The sequence below is a fragment of the Gadus macrocephalus genome, chromosome 17 (genome assembly GCF_031168955.1).
Source record: "Gadus macrocephalus chromosome 17, ASM3116895v1".
NCBI lineage: Eukaryota > Metazoa > Chordata > Actinopteri > Gadiformes > Gadidae > Gadus > Gadus macrocephalus.
In genome coordinates this window covers 4,846,534-4,861,533 of record NC_082398.1, presented here as the reverse complement: position 1 = coordinate 4,861,533, position 15,000 = coordinate 4,846,534, and the positions used below count along the sequence as shown (strand labels likewise).

The window sequence follows — 15,000 nt, the reverse complement described above, 5'->3', positions numbered from 1 at the left end:
ATAGAAAACTAACCAGCCAATGACCCCACCACGTTCGCTCTGACATTTGTTTGTTTTTTCAAAAGGAAGAAGTTTATTTGTTCAGTCAGCGATTATTAACCTGGAAGCAGGCGTCATCCACATAGGCGACTATTTTGGTGCGTATTGGGGAATGGGCACTGTCAGTTTGGTGGCTGCAGAGCGCAATCACCAACCGGAGATTTACCTCGACCGATATCCTTTCCGTGGATCCTTGGCACACACACACTGCCTTACTTTTTTTTTGTTTTGAAACTTTATTTTTTTCGCTCTGTACCAATGTTCTGGTCCATTTTGATCGAGAGGAGTTCACTGCCCTCCGGAGACGCGTGACATCGCTGTTAAGACAGTTGACGGCAGATTGCCTCCTCCATGTCGACTACTAAGCCGAGGAACGGTGTTGGGGTCCACCCGGACCGCAGAAACATGCCTGTAGACGACCACCAGAGACACACCGACCTCCCCATGAGGAGGGGGACGCTGGCCACCCAAAGGAAGACACTCGGTAGGTACTTGGATGTGGAATCAGTACTCTGAAGAGGGTGGGTCAAGTCTAAGGACCGAGACATTTTCTGTCTCGGTCCTGTGTTGTCAACTCTTATTCAATGAATATTTAAGTTACTAGATCAGTGGTATGTCAGTGGTGTTTATAATTGAGCAGTTTATCCTTCTCCGTTTTAAATGTTGATATAAGGGTTGTATTTGCTTTTCATTCAACTTCCTGGGAGTGACAGAGGGGAGAGACAGTCAGACCAAAACAAAGCTCTGAACCAACACTATGCCCTCCGTCGTCATTTGTTCTCTGTCGATATTTATGTTGCCTATTTATTTATCGGTAAAGACGTGTGTAATATTCCTCAGAGCGCGGTCTCTCCAGGGATACTGGAAGCATGCTGAGGAGCTCCTGCTTAGCCGAGGAAAGCTTACCAACAGGTAGGCCTCGTCATTTCTAAAACCTGGAATATAAAATACAAAAATATAGATGCAAACATAGTGCTATTGGGCCTTAAGCAGTCTGCAACATCACTGCTAAAAAAAAAACATTAAAAAGCCTTTATTTCCATGTAAGCATTCCTTCTTTCTTGATGGGCCTCTATTGTCTTTATATGGCCAGCATGGGTTCACAGAACCTCTGAATTCATTACCACCGCGTACCAAACATGCAAAGCTGCTGGTAAAGCTGCAATGCCAGGAGCACACATTAGCCAATGAGATCCCTCCGCTGTGACAGTACATATGGAGGTCTGGAAAGACAGCACACTGCAACACTTGCGCTGACATACTCATGCTGTTGACAGGGTGTTCCTACAAGCAGGACTCTCTGTTTTAGTTTCGGCCTGATGTTATGGATATTCTTGATCTTGTCAGTGTCACTCAATCTGTTGTGTGATACGATATGAGTGAATGAAGTGATCAGCTGATCTGTGCGTAAGATATACCACATATCCAGACTGCCTGTGACATTTAAATTCATAAGTGGACTATCATTTGTCCAAACAAGGTCATTCATGTGCCACTGTGCCAGGTGTCAATAGGGAAGCCTGAATACAATTTCGGCACAAAACACTAATTTGGTGTATTTTCAACGATAAACAAAGACCAAAGGTGATAGCATTAGATAAATACAACTATAAATACACTTGAAAAGCATCTTACAACAAAAGCAGCAACAGCACATCCCAGTATTGTACATTATACACACTACACACTTTTAGTGTCACAGGCTCCTATGACACAACAGCATTTTCACGGAGGTAACAATGAATCATGTGGGAGATCATGTGAGGAGGGTTTCAAACGTTTGATACCTTGAACCTGTACAGTGGCCGCATACCTGAGTTATTCATTAAGCGCGCTGCTCCTTTCGCTGTGTCAGATAGTGGCTCCCGGTCCCGGTGGGGTAAGCAAGGTGACCAGCCGACGTCATCTACGACGCTAACTTCAGCCAATGAGCTGGTGTATCATTAAACAAAACATAGGGCCATCGTCGAAGGAAGGAAATCTTTTTTTTGTGCCCTCACAGGCTCTGATCTCCCGACCACACCTCCCCGTTAAAAGCATATTTACACTGACTTATATACCATAGGTCTATCGGTTATTCAATAAAGTAATACTTTCGTTTATATGAACACCGTTAGTAAGTCATGAACAGCATTAGTCATTTATTACCAGACAATTTAAAAGTGATAGAACCGTTAGTTAATGCCTTAACACACGTTAATGAATGGTTGAAGATTGGATCATTATTGTAAAGTGTTACCATTTAATTGAGTAAAGTTGGAACATGACCCCCCTCCCCCGGAAAAAAACAAACCATAAACCAAGCACTCCTTGCTCTGTGTGCTTTGATTGGTGTGACTGCTGTGCTGTGGGCTCAGCTCTGCCCATGCTGCTGACCATGGTGGAGGGCCCCGGCAGACTTCCTGTGGATGAGGACACACAGGAAGTGCTGAGAGGGAAGCTTCGCCTTCTGCAGCCTGACAGCCCAGAGGTCATCGCGCTGTTCACGGTACGACCGCGGGGGTGCACGCACACACACACAGATAGAAGCACGCACACACACACACACACACATACACACACACACACACACACACACGCACACACACACACACACACACACACACACACACACACACACACACACACACACACACACACACACACACACACACACACACACACACGCATGCATGCACACACATACACACACAGAAACAAAGCTCCATATACGCACACATACAGACACACACACACACACCCAGATGTGCACATAAACACACACATAATCACACACACAGGGACAGCGACATATGCACAGACACTCATATGCCCTGACACAAACATTTTCGTTTACAGACACAAGGCATAGACGCAAATACAGTTAATGTATTGCATGTAAATAATGACCAAGTGAAAAAACCTTTTTCCTACTTCTTAATGTGACTCATTGTCACATATTTTCTCATCTCTCCAGGAGCTGTCGTCTCACATCCACTCCATTAGCAGTGAAGAAAATACGATATTGCTGACGTTCAAAACATTTGAGGAGATATGGAAGTTTACAACATATTACTCATTAGGTAAGAAAAGATTTCCTTCAATCGTAAAAAGTTGTTACCTGCTAAATATGTAATTATTTGTTATTGTTGTACTAACTACAGGAATACATCTAATACATAATGCCTGATTGAAAAGCTCGTACGACTTCTTCATTCTCCTCTCCCTCCCCTGCCCTCTCTCTCCTCGGTCCTTGGTGACGGTCAGGCTTTCTGGACCAGTGCATGGAGAGTCTCTTATTCGAGCAGAAGTTCTGGATCCAGTCCCTGGACCGGGACGACCTGGGCATCGAGGTGTCAGTGCCCGAGGACTCTCTTCATCTCATGGTCAAAGGTCTCCTCATGCAGGAAGGTGGGCAGAGGAGACGCACACTCCCATTGGACAAGGCTCGGACTAAGTCCTGACACCCAACACTCTGTTGACGCGTTATAATGCAGTATTGATAGCGTACTACTATCTACTAAGTTCCCCACTGATAAATCACATATGATTTAAATCCTAGGGCCCCCTCCCTCTCAGTCCCCCCTGAATAATCTCCTTTCAACCCTTAACCTCATCTCTGAGCGTATGTAATCTCCTGGGTTCTGGAAAGGGGACAGGGGGGGAGCCACCCTTAAGAACAAGCTTTCCTCTCCCTGTGGCCCCCTTAAATGTCGATTGGTAGAAAAAGATAGCAAAATATGGCTTTTAAGAAGAAAACAATTTCCATGTTATGATCGTAAGACAAGGTGAAATGGATCATATCTAAGCTCCTAAATACTTCCAATTCCTAGGGAGCACTTTAGCCAGCTAGCTCTTCTTTCAGACACTCCGTACTCAAGTCAACGTACATGGTTGGACGGGAAATGACTCAGCCGTTCTATCAAATCTACTCTTGGAAACACAGTCGATTTTTACACCTAACAAAGGTCAAAGATTTGGGCTGTTGCTTAGTTTGACCTAGTGTTCAGTAAAACGGAGCACGTCCCTGGGTGGGCTTGAACCACCAACCTTTCGATTAACAGTCGAACGCGCTAACCAATTGCGCCACAGAGACCGATGGCCATATTCACATGAGTCTTGTAAAAACCAGAACATGTCTGCATGTCAGCTATGGCTAACTTCGCAACAAATGAATCTCACTCAACCATTGAAACAGTCAATGGCAATGAGATTGCATTTATAACCTGATATGCTAGATTACCATCTAAGGAGAATAACCATGCTTTCAAAGTCACGTTATATTGCTTATTCGTCCTTTCAAATTATCAACACTTTTATGGTTTGCCGCCACAAACCGTAGTTGCAGCTTATTTTCAATCTGTCTAGCTGACTCCATATCAATGCAAATTGTGGCAGCTCGATCACGTAACCTGCTGACATTTAGTGTGGCTCTATGAACGAACAGAACCAAGAACGGGCTAGGTTAAATAGACCTAGCGCCCAACGTGGGGCTCGACCCCACGACCCTGTGATTAAGATTCTCATGCGCTACCGACTGAGCTAGCCGGCCTTTTTTTTATCAAATCAAAGCTTCTGTTCAGTCAAAAGAAATCAATTACCAAGGGTATTTCGAAGGAGTAATAACGAAAAGTAGGGTAATAAAGTACCACTGTGTGTTCCTCCCGGCTCTGACAGGCTCCTTCTTCGCCAGCTGCTCCTCCAACCAGATCTTTGACAGCTCCACCTGCGGGGGGGACCTGTACCTGGAGCAGGGGGACGTGGCCCAGTTCGAGCCTCCCATCCTGGGCTCGGGCTGGGGCGTGCTGTCCCTGAACGACGGAGCCAGGGGGACCACACAGAAACCCGCACTAGAGCCCCTCATCCCTTTCTATCAGTACGTGTAGTGTGTAGTGTGTAGTGTGTAGTGTGTAGTGTGTAGTGTGTGTGTGTGTGTGTGTGTGTGTGTGTGTGTGTAGTGTGTAGTGTGTAGTGTGTAGTGTGTGTGTGTGTGTGTGTGTGTGTGTGTGTGTGTGTGTGTGTGTGTGCTATTTTCTAACGACCAATACAAAATTCTTTACAATAGTAAGACGTAGTAATTGTAAGACTCACTCTAGTAACAGAAAAATGTATCAACTTCAGTGTGGAAGATGAGATTGTGGTTTAAAGGTGGACATTGCAGCAAAATCTAAATAAGTTAACATTTATAGCTCCGGAATTGTAACCATGGTTGACACCGAGTGACTTTTTCTACCCCCCCCTCCCACAGATGGTTTCTTAAGTCCTGCCCGGAGAACGTTCTGGTGGGCGGTGGGAAGCCGGTCTGCAACTTTCCCCTTCGCTTCGGTAGGTGGGGTCGCAAAGATAACACCTTGTTGTTCATACCCAACCATACCTTTTTGTTCGATGCACGCAATTTTACCTGGACCAGAGCCACTTCATACACACGAGTGCACACACTGACCCCCCGCATTGAGCGTCCCACTTGGCAAGTTATCTCGCAAGTGTTGAACCTTGGATGGCTGTAGGGACTGACACATGGGGAAAGAGAGGAATAGCGTCATCCTGAAGCGTCATCCACCAGGCATCTAGGATGCCTGGTGGCTCCATCAACTCCTCCACTAGCAATCCACTGATTGTGTGACGTAGAGGCCTCTCCATCCTGACAAACAATGTTAACCAAATCCTGAGTGCTATCAACTCCACGAGGAGAGGCAGAGTGGAACAGAAAAAAGAGTTTAGACCAACGATAATCACAGAAGAAGAAGGAAATCACAGCAACCGGACCTCCATTACTTTGTACAGGTTGTCCCTCGCTACCTTCTCCACCCCCCCCCCCCTCACATCTCTCTCTCTCTCTCCGTCCTGGGCCTGTTCCCCCCTCCTCCCCCCACAGCCCGGGGGACCTGTCGAGCCCTCGCAGAGTACCACGGCCAGGGCCCGGACGAGCTCTCCCTGACGGCCGGGGAGCGCGTCGCCGTGGTGGGGCGCCTGGTGTCTGGGTTCGAGTGGTTCCTGGGGAGGGCGGAGGCCACGGGAGCGATGGGGTTGGTGCAGACGGCCCTGGTGGAGCCGGCGGGTAACCTTTGTGAGTAAGTGTTGATCTCGAACGGGGATTACGTCTGCATGGATTCAGGCCTGGAAACACAGGGAGATGTTTTTATTATTTTGAATGTTTTTTGTAGTGCTTGCCTTTGAAATCATTGAAAGTGTGAAGTGTTTCCTAAATGTAATTTATCCAGATAATGGAGTAATTAAAAAGAGCAATGAGCTCACCCAATTGCAGGGTTTAAATAGGACTTAAGTAATGTTGGCCTAAAAGGACATTTCCAACAAAAGGCACGTGAAAGAAAGTCATTCAACGCCAGATTTCCGACAACACCTATACGGAATAAGTGTTCTCGGGTATATACAAAACAACCTTTTAAAATGTCATATTTACAGGTCAACAGATATCTACTTGGACGCAGAGGAAAGGAGCTTCTTCTGCTTCAAAGAGGAGTCCATCATCCAGGAGACCACCGCGTTGCTGAAGACGAACTCTCAGAGTGACATCGGCTACGTCTACAAACTTGGTAGGACGGAAATCCCCCTGAGATGGTGTGAAACTGAACTGTGAGGGTTTTTTAACACGAGCCAACTGTAAGCGACATTGAAAGCAGAACTTACGGGGGTAACCACCCAAATCAAACCACAACCTCCCAAAATAAACGATTGCACCTGTTTCTGGCCCTCTGTGTGGGAGCAGGCGCTGTTTTCATGATCAACAACGATTGGAATAACCTGTTTTCTACCATCGGCTGATTTAAGTCCTCTTAAATTATATTGGCTGCTAGAAAGCCTAGTTGTTTTCAGATTACGTCAACATTTACTTTGCCTAAAAGCATATTTAAAACATGTCCCTTGATACTTTAAAGAGTAAAAAAACAACTTTTACGATAATTATTTTTATGCTTCCATCTTCTCAGATTTGATTCCCCAGCAAGATGGTGTGAAATTGGCCAAACAAAGTAAGTCTTGTTTCCCTTGCTGCTTCTCTGTGCTTATCTGGTGTTTCAATATCTTCATATAAAATGCCCCTCTATTATCCGAGGTCTCCGAGGGGCCAAACCGACGGACCCGAACCAAAATGGACTCTGGACATTTCTTTCAATAAATGCTATCCTAATAGACTGAGGTCAAAATGGCAGAAAGACCATCATTGAACAGCAGCGGTAAAATAATGGTATCTGACCTGGAACCAATTTGCCATAATCAGATGTGGGCCCTAACTCGTACAGGTCATAGGTCGGGGTCTGGGATCCTAGGGTTCAGGTAAACCTGTCGACCTCTACTTCAGAGCATAGGATAAGAATAGAATAGACTTTATTTGTCATTATACAGTAGATTCAGTAATAGTAGTGAAAGATAATCTTATTCCATTATCAAGTTTCACAGTCTAATCCCCCGTCAACGACAGGAAGTTCACTGGAGCACGTCGACGCGGACGCTCGCCTGGAGTTAAAAGCCAACATGGAGAGGATCCTGGCGCCATCACCCCACCGCCGGACGCAAAGTGAAACCGAGAGCGCCGCTGCCCCCGTCCTTCGGGCTCCGCCCCCCTCGCCCCCTCCCGAGGCGCCGTGCTTCGCGGTCCACGCGCCCGTCGAAGGAACCCCGGACGGCGAGCTCTTCGCCCCGCTCCTCTCCTTCCTGGAGGGCGCCCCCTACAGGCGGGAGTTCGCCGTCCTCTACGGCGCCACCGCCGACCTCCTCTCCTCCTCGCTCTTCGCGGGCCACGCCGACGAGGACGCGCTGGTCGCCTTCCTGAGCGTCGCCAGGGAGACGGCCCGCAAGCGCCGGCTCCACTGGGCCCAGAGCCGCGCGTGCCTCCTGCTGGGCCTGCAGTGCGCCGGGAGGTCAAAGTTCAGCCAGGCGCGGGTGTACCTGGAGGAGGCGCTCGCCGTGCCCAAGGAGGCCTTCGCCGACGTGAGGCTGCTGGCCGCGCTCTACGCCAACCTGGCCCACATCCACCTGCTCCAGAAGAACGGCGAGAAGTACGTGGCCGCGGCGGAGCGCCTGGCGGCCGCCGCCATGGCCCTCCCGGAGTGCGTGGCGAGCGCGAAGGACCACGTCGCGGCGCTCCGGTACGCCCTGAGGAAGGCGGTGCTCACTCGGAACAAGATGGCGGAGGCGCGCGCTTGCTTCGTGCTCGCCAAGTGTCACCGTCTCCGGGGCGAGGACGAGGCCGCCCTGCCCTACGTGGAGAGGCTCCTGGAGCTGTCGGCGGCGGCGGCGGCGGCGGCGGAGGAGGGGGGGTCCGGCGGCGTCCCCCCCAGCCGCGTGTGCCTCGGCCTGGGGAGGATCTACGGCGCGCTGGGCCGGCCCCTCCTCAGCGTGTGTGCGGCGAGGAGGGCGGCGTCGGAGCCCGCCGCCGCGCTGGGCGACTGCCTGGGCGCGCTGGCGCTGGTGCTGGAGAGACGGGACGAGGTCTCGTGGCTGGGGGGCGGGGAGGGGGCGCTCCCGTGTCACGCCGTGACGTACCTACGCCGCGCCCTGGCGTTGGTCGAGGGGCCGAGGGGGGACGGCGGGGAGGAGGGGGAGGGGGAGGGGGAGAGGCACGCGCTGAGTCACGCGCTCACGCTCTGCCTCTCCGGGCTGCTCCAGAGGCACGGGATGGACGGCCACGCCGTCCGCGTCGTGCGCTCCTTCGTCGACCGCCGGCGCCGCACGCCGGGCCTGGCCGCGGGGGAGGGCCGCAGCACCCTGGTGTGGCTGGCCTGGCTCTGCATCCGCGACGGGCAGGAGGACGCCGCGCTGGACGTGCTGGACGCCATCATGGAGTCCCCCCCGTCGGAGCACGGCGCCACCCCTCAGGACGGTCGGTCTTTGTCGTCCATTTTGATTTTGGTTCCGTTTGGTTCAAATTGTTTATTGTTCCATTTTTTTATTGAATAATATTTTTCGATTTTTCTTTTTTTTTGCATTTTTTGCGTCAAAGATGTGAAACGACTGTACTCGAAATTGTGTATTTGAGTTTAGTGCAATTAGCCACGTCTTGTGCTTTATACAAATCAAACAATATTTGACTGAGGAAAAAAAAATCGTAAACTAATACCCTGGATGTGCACGTGAAGGCCTGGTCCTCAACATGCGAGGCATCGCGCTGCGGCGCCAGGGCCACCTGCAGAGGGCAGCAGAGAGCTACCGGGCGGCCGACGACATCTGCGAGGAGTTCGACGACATGTCCAACTGGGCCGTGTGTCAGGCCAACTTCGGTACACCCTCGCATGCTTACGTTTGTGGGTTCTCATTGAGAGCGAGGCATATACGCCCGTGTGTTAACGGTAGATAAGAATCACTGACGATATGTTGTTTGCATGACCTTAAGACCTCTAAGGAAAAGGTTTTATTAGCTGTGTTCTTGTGGCAATAATGAGCCCATATCTTTGCGTACATATTAAGTTCCATTTTGCAGATATGGCCAACCTTGAAGATTTTGATACAGACACAGACACAGGCACCCGCACGCAGGCACACACACACACACACACACACACACACACACACACACACACACACACACACACACACACACACACACACACACACACACACACACACACACACACACACACACACACACACACACACACACACACACACACAGATAGACAGACAGGCACATAAACACTAACTATCACGTTCATCGCATTAGCAACAAGACATGTCATCACGTAAAACATCCAACCATCCCAACAGCTGCTCAGTGACTCTTTCTGCCTCCGCCGATCCATCCGTTTTTTTTCTCACCCTCCACAGGGCTGTTGTGTCTGAAGGCCGGGGCGAAGACCCTGGCGGAGAGGCACCTGACCCGGGCCCTGGAGCTCTTCTCTGGCCTGGAGCAGGAGGGGCCGGGGTCGCAGCTGGTGCACGTGCTGCTGGAGCTGGGCCGGCACTACCTGGAGCAGGGCCGGCTGCACTACGGCCAGGGCTGCCTCGAGTGGGCTCTGCTGCTGGCCATCAAGGCCGGCCTGGCCGATTGTACGTGTGTAAAGTCCTGGGGTCCTCCAGCTGGCCTTCTCTGGGCTGAGTTATGGTTCCACGTCGACGCAACACAATGACCTCGCAGTCGCAGTCGGGAACCTGTTTTGGTTCTGCGTCGGGTTTCAGTGAGCGGACCAATCACAGCCCTCGCTGCTGCGTCGGGCCGCGCCTCGACGCAAGGTTACAATTTTTGGGAGGCTCACGTCAGGTCCTTGCGTAGGATGCAAGGGGGGTCCGCAAGGACGTAAGGGGTCTGTAAGCCCCTTGCAATGTGTCGACGTGGAACCATAACTAAGCCTTTACTGAAGCAAAAACCTGAAACCTTCTCTGCCTTTGGATGGTTTAATAGATAGGGAGCGGTAGATAGGGAGTTTCTGACTACAGGTCTTGGAAATACATGATAATTGCTTGCAAGAGATAGACAGTATGATGGTTAGTCATCAAGTTGTCACACTTTATAATAACGTTTAGTCGTAGCAGGTCAATCAAAAGTCTTTGGTCAATGAAAACATCAATTTGTTGATAATATATATGTGCTCCGTCAGCTGACTCAGAGCGATGTATTTTTGTTTCCCCCGACAGGCCATCTCACAGCCACGCAGCAGCTGTGCCGCCTGTACGGAGAGGTCCGCCCCGACCAGGCGCGGTGCATCGTCTACAATGAACACCAGCTCCCCCTGCTGGCCGCCCGGGGGGACCGCAGCCGTGAGGGGGACGTTCTGCAGGCCATCAGCGAGCAGTACCTTTCTCTGGGCACAGCTAAGTATGTGTGTGTTATTTTAGTGTGTGTGTGTGTGCGTGTGCGTGTGCGTGTGTGTGTGTGTGTTCTCATTTCGTCTTAGCCAAACATCCCAAAATATGTTGGGTGCTCTTGATGTTGATAATGAAAGTGTGCCAAGATCAAAACGTAAGAAAAAAAGGGATGATTAATGAAATCAATTAATCCAGATATTGCATAACATCACACATCATAGAATGGAATTCAAGATACATCTCCCCCTTGTCTGCCAAACAGTGTCGCCTCCAACTTCTGTAAAACATGATGTTGTCCACTCCAATATAAATAACACACGCATGAACTTGGCGGGTTATACCTCTATGCCTCTTTTCAGAGTAACGGCCTAAAACTGACTCATGTATCATGAGCCGCCATTAACAGCTGTGTGTCTGTTACAGCAGATCATTTGGTAAACGTTGGTGATACTATCGTTGTGGACTTCTTCGACTTCCCTCATGCGTGTGCGGCAGCTGCTCAGGAGACAGAGCGGGTTGGAACTGGTAACCGGAAGGTTGCTAGTTCGATCCCCGGCTCCTCTTAGCTCCTAGAGTGTCGAGGTGTCCCCGAGCGAGACACCTCACCCTGACTGCTCCCGACGAGCTGGCGGTCCCCCTGCGCGGTTGACTCCGCCGTCGGCGTGCGAACGAAGGGTTGTGATTCGCTCTGGATAAAACCGTCAGCAAAATCCCCTTAATGTAAAATGTGTGAGTCGCCATGTTTTTATGTACTGATGTCGTTCAGGGCGTACCGGGTGGCGCTGGACTGCACCAAGAGGAGCCTGGGTATCTTCATCGACCTGGGCCAGCGCGAGCAGGAGGCCTACGCGTGGCTTCAGGCGGGGAAGATCTACCACATGCTGGGCCAGAAGGAGCTGGTGGACCTGTACATACAGGTCGGTTCAAAGGCAACTTTATTCATAGTGCGCTCAAAGGACGAAACAGGAGGTCAGGACGGTAAAACAACGCCACAGGAAGTGAGGATGATGGATGATATCAGTGAGATAGTGGCGCTTGCTCAGCTGTTTATAGCTAGCAGAGGTTGGAGGAATATCAAGAAGATTAAGGCGGGCGTGTTGGATAGTGAAACAGCCATTTGTCAATGATGAGCAATACCACAATTTGTTAATTCGATATCTATTGCAAGACAATGACAGATTTTATCCGGTATTTTGTTTTTTTCTGACCTGTTTTTCCTGCGAAAATATCCTACAGTAACTTCCAGATAATCTGAAGACGTAGCTATAAGAACATCGTTAATTAAGGAGGGGTTATGAGCTAAGAAGAGTTTAAGAAGATAACTCTTCTTAACTTAAAAAAAAATAAGCCAAGCAGTGCTTCTAGAAAAAGAAACGCGTCTAAAGGTTAACCCTGACACACCCACCTCCTTTTATGGTCTCCTTGTGACCTTCCTGTGGTCCTCCTCTGTGTTTGTGTGATCCTGGTCCCAGGTGGCCCAGGACGTGGGCCTGATCACAGGGGACACCGGCTTCGTCCTGGCTCTCCTGGAGGCGGCCGGGGACGTCTTCCACAACAGCTCCCAGGACCGAGACAAGGCCGTCTGCTTCTACCGGGTATGGTGCCCGCCTGGGCATGTGAATGTGTTTCGGTCGCTGGCGGTTACCACAGTATGTAAACCCATTTGGAGCCAGGAATAGCACTTTTTGAGGGATTAAAGGATGATCGGTTGACATTTTAATTAATGTCCGGTGATGGCACATCCCCGTACAAAACAATCTAGTTTTCTAAGGAACAACAAGCTTCGAGCTAACTAGCAATACAGCTCACGTTTAAACAGGGTGTGTGTGTGTGTGTGTGTGTGTGTGTGTGTGTGTGTGTGTGTGTGTGTGTGTGTGTCTGTGTCTGTGTCTGTGTGTGTGTGTGTGTGTGTGTGTGTGTGTGTGTGTGTGTGTGTGTGTGTGTGTGTGTGTGTGTGTGTGTGTGTGCGTGTGCGTGTGTGTGTTTGAAAAAGGAGGTTTTTCCCAGTTCAGAAAAAACACCACTTAACTTAATCAAACCATAATCACCCTCCTCAACGGCTGAGCTCGTTACCATAGTAACACAGGAGGCGCCACCACCAGCCCTCCTCTGACGGGTGCGTGGTGTCGCCCCGCCGTCCCTCAGGACCGCGCCCTGCCCATCGCCCTGAAGACGGGCAGCGAGGCCAGTCGTCTGCGGCTCTGCCACAAGCTGGTGGACCTGCTGCTCAGCCTCCGTCGCCACGACGACGCCGTGGAGTTCGCCCAGACCGCGCTGGACATCAGCATCACTCTGGGTGAGCGGAGCGCGTGGTCGCACTTTTAAAACGCTTGTGATGACGAGGGTACAACAAGCGACACTTACTATTGATTATGGTTCAAGCTAGGGTAGGCAATTTGGAGAAGTATGCAAGAGTTTTTGAAAGTTGTGTAAAGTTTCAAAAGTAATCCCATCCGTCACTTCCGGCCTTCCTCCAAGGTCACCCCCCCCATAAACATGTGGCTAGCTCGCTAGCTTTAGCGATAGGTCTGCCCAGCCTTGTGAACGACTACGGTCATGAGCAATGCACTCACGCACAGGTAGAATGACAGCACAGGCTTATTATGGGCCTGCGACAGCGGCAGATACTGAGTGTTTTAAATGTTCTTTTTCAAAGCAAAGAGAATTACAACAAATATGACAAAAAACGCTTCTTAAATACATTGTCTACCCTAGCTTTAGATAAAATGTAAATAACACACACACACACAAACACACTCATACACACATGCGATATCATGAAGGCACCTTGCATGGGGGAGAGGGGGTCCAGCGGGGAATCAAACCCCAAACCCATGGCACCGAAACATCCCATTCAAGTGGTGAGAAATCAGTTTTAAGGTCAAAAAAAAAAGAAAAACCCCCCTCCCCCAAACCCCCTCCCCCAATCCCAGAGGAGCGTCTGAGCGAGAGGGTGGCGTACCACCGCCTGGCCACCATCTACCAGCACCTGGGCCAGTGGGAGCTGGCCGAGCACCACTACCTGAAGGCCCTGGCCCTCTGCCCGGCGCCCCTGCAGTTCGACGAGGAGACCCTGTACTACGCCAGGGTGTACCAGACGCTGGGCGACATCATCTTCTACGACCTCAAGGTGACGGAGGGGGGGGGTTCGTTGTGTTTTTTTGGGGTGGTGTTATATGCAAAACGCAACCGTGAAATGGAATGATTGTTTTTTTGGGGGGCTGGGGGGGGGGGGGGGGGGGGTATATTGCTCCACCCTGCTTTGCTACGCCCAAGTTCATTCTCATTGGCCGCTCCACCTCTGACCTCCGATCCCCGGGGACTTTACACCAAAGAGGAGGAAAGTTCCACTGTTTATTTATTGTGTGTGTGTGTGTGTGTGTGTGTGTGTGTGTGTGTGTGTGTGTGTGTGTGTGTGTGTGTGTGTGTGTGTGTGTGTGTGTGTGTGTGTGTGTGTGTGTGTGTGTGTGTGTGTGTGTGTGCGTGTGTGTGTGAGTGAGCAAGGGGATGCACTGAAAATTTAAAGTACAGCATACTGCAACGCAATACGCCACCACCTCTACAAATATATTCGAATACAAGCAGCGTTATCGAATACATTTCACTAAAATGAAGTATTGCTGACAGATTCAGAAACCAGACCCTCCCCTCATCCACAAAAACACTACACTTTTAATGTCCTCAAACACCGCGACCTTTAACCCCCTCCTGGACCTCTGTTTGACCTTTGACCCCCGAAGGACCCCCACGACGCGGCCGGCTACTACCACCTGGCGCTGGCGGCCGCCATGGACCTGGGCAACAAGCGCGCGCAGCTGCGTCTGTGCACGCGGCTCGCCACCATCTACCACAACTACCTGGTGGACCGCCAGCTGTCGCTGTGCTTCTACCAGCGGGCGCGCGCCTTCGCCACCGAGCTCAACGTGCGCAGGGTGGACATCTCGGCGTCGCGGCGCCACATCTCGCGCCGGTGATGGCGAGTGGTGTGATGTGCGGCCGGCCAAGGGAGCTAATATTTTTTTCGTACGTATGGATGGCGCCTTTTTCGCCTCTGATTGGTTAGAAGGGCTCTCCTCCGGTTGTTTATGGTTAGGGTTGGAGTTGGTGTTAGGGATATCACTGACCCTAACCCTAACCCTAAACTACCCCAAACAGCTAAGACTAATCGAAGAATGATCTAAAGGAGCGCCCTTCTAACCAATCAGAGGCAAAAAAGGCGGTACT

At 50.5% G+C, this 15,000-nt stretch overlaps 1 protein-coding gene across 1 annotated transcript in view; it reads left to right on the top strand.

The window, feature by feature from the left end:
- Positions 1-15: 15 nt before the first annotated feature.
- The window catches only part of LOC132475537 (SH3 domain and tetratricopeptide repeat-containing protein 1), a 15,780-nt gene continuing 795 nt past the window's right edge, over positions 16-15,000 (top strand). Inside the window, exons 1-19 of the mRNA XM_060076717.1 lie at positions 16-523; positions 880-951; positions 2,397-2,527; positions 2,996-3,101; positions 3,286-3,429; positions 4,696-4,894; positions 5,267-5,343; positions 5,894-6,089; positions 6,442-6,572; positions 6,966-7,007; positions 7,457-8,857; positions 9,114-9,254; positions 9,799-10,020; positions 10,606-10,786; positions 11,543-11,693; positions 12,249-12,371; positions 12,922-13,072; positions 13,710-13,906; positions 14,517-15,000. The exon at positions 14,517-15,000 is cut by the window's right edge and continues 795 nt beyond it. Coding sequence (XP_059932700.1) covers positions 391-523; positions 880-951; positions 2,397-2,527; positions 2,996-3,101; positions 3,286-3,429; positions 4,696-4,894; positions 5,267-5,343; positions 5,894-6,089; positions 6,442-6,572; positions 6,966-7,007; positions 7,457-8,857; positions 9,114-9,254; positions 9,799-10,020; positions 10,606-10,786; positions 11,543-11,693; positions 12,249-12,371; positions 12,922-13,072; positions 13,710-13,906; positions 14,517-14,750 — 4,032 coding nt within the window. The 5' untranslated portion in view covers positions 16-390 and the 3' untranslated portion in view covers positions 14,751-15,000. The remainder of the gene's footprint in view (positions 524-879; positions 952-2,396; positions 2,528-2,995; positions 3,102-3,285; positions 3,430-4,695; positions 4,895-5,266; positions 5,344-5,893; positions 6,090-6,441; positions 6,573-6,965; positions 7,008-7,456; positions 8,858-9,113; positions 9,255-9,798; positions 10,021-10,605; positions 10,787-11,542; positions 11,694-12,248; positions 12,372-12,921; positions 13,073-13,709; positions 13,907-14,516) is intronic.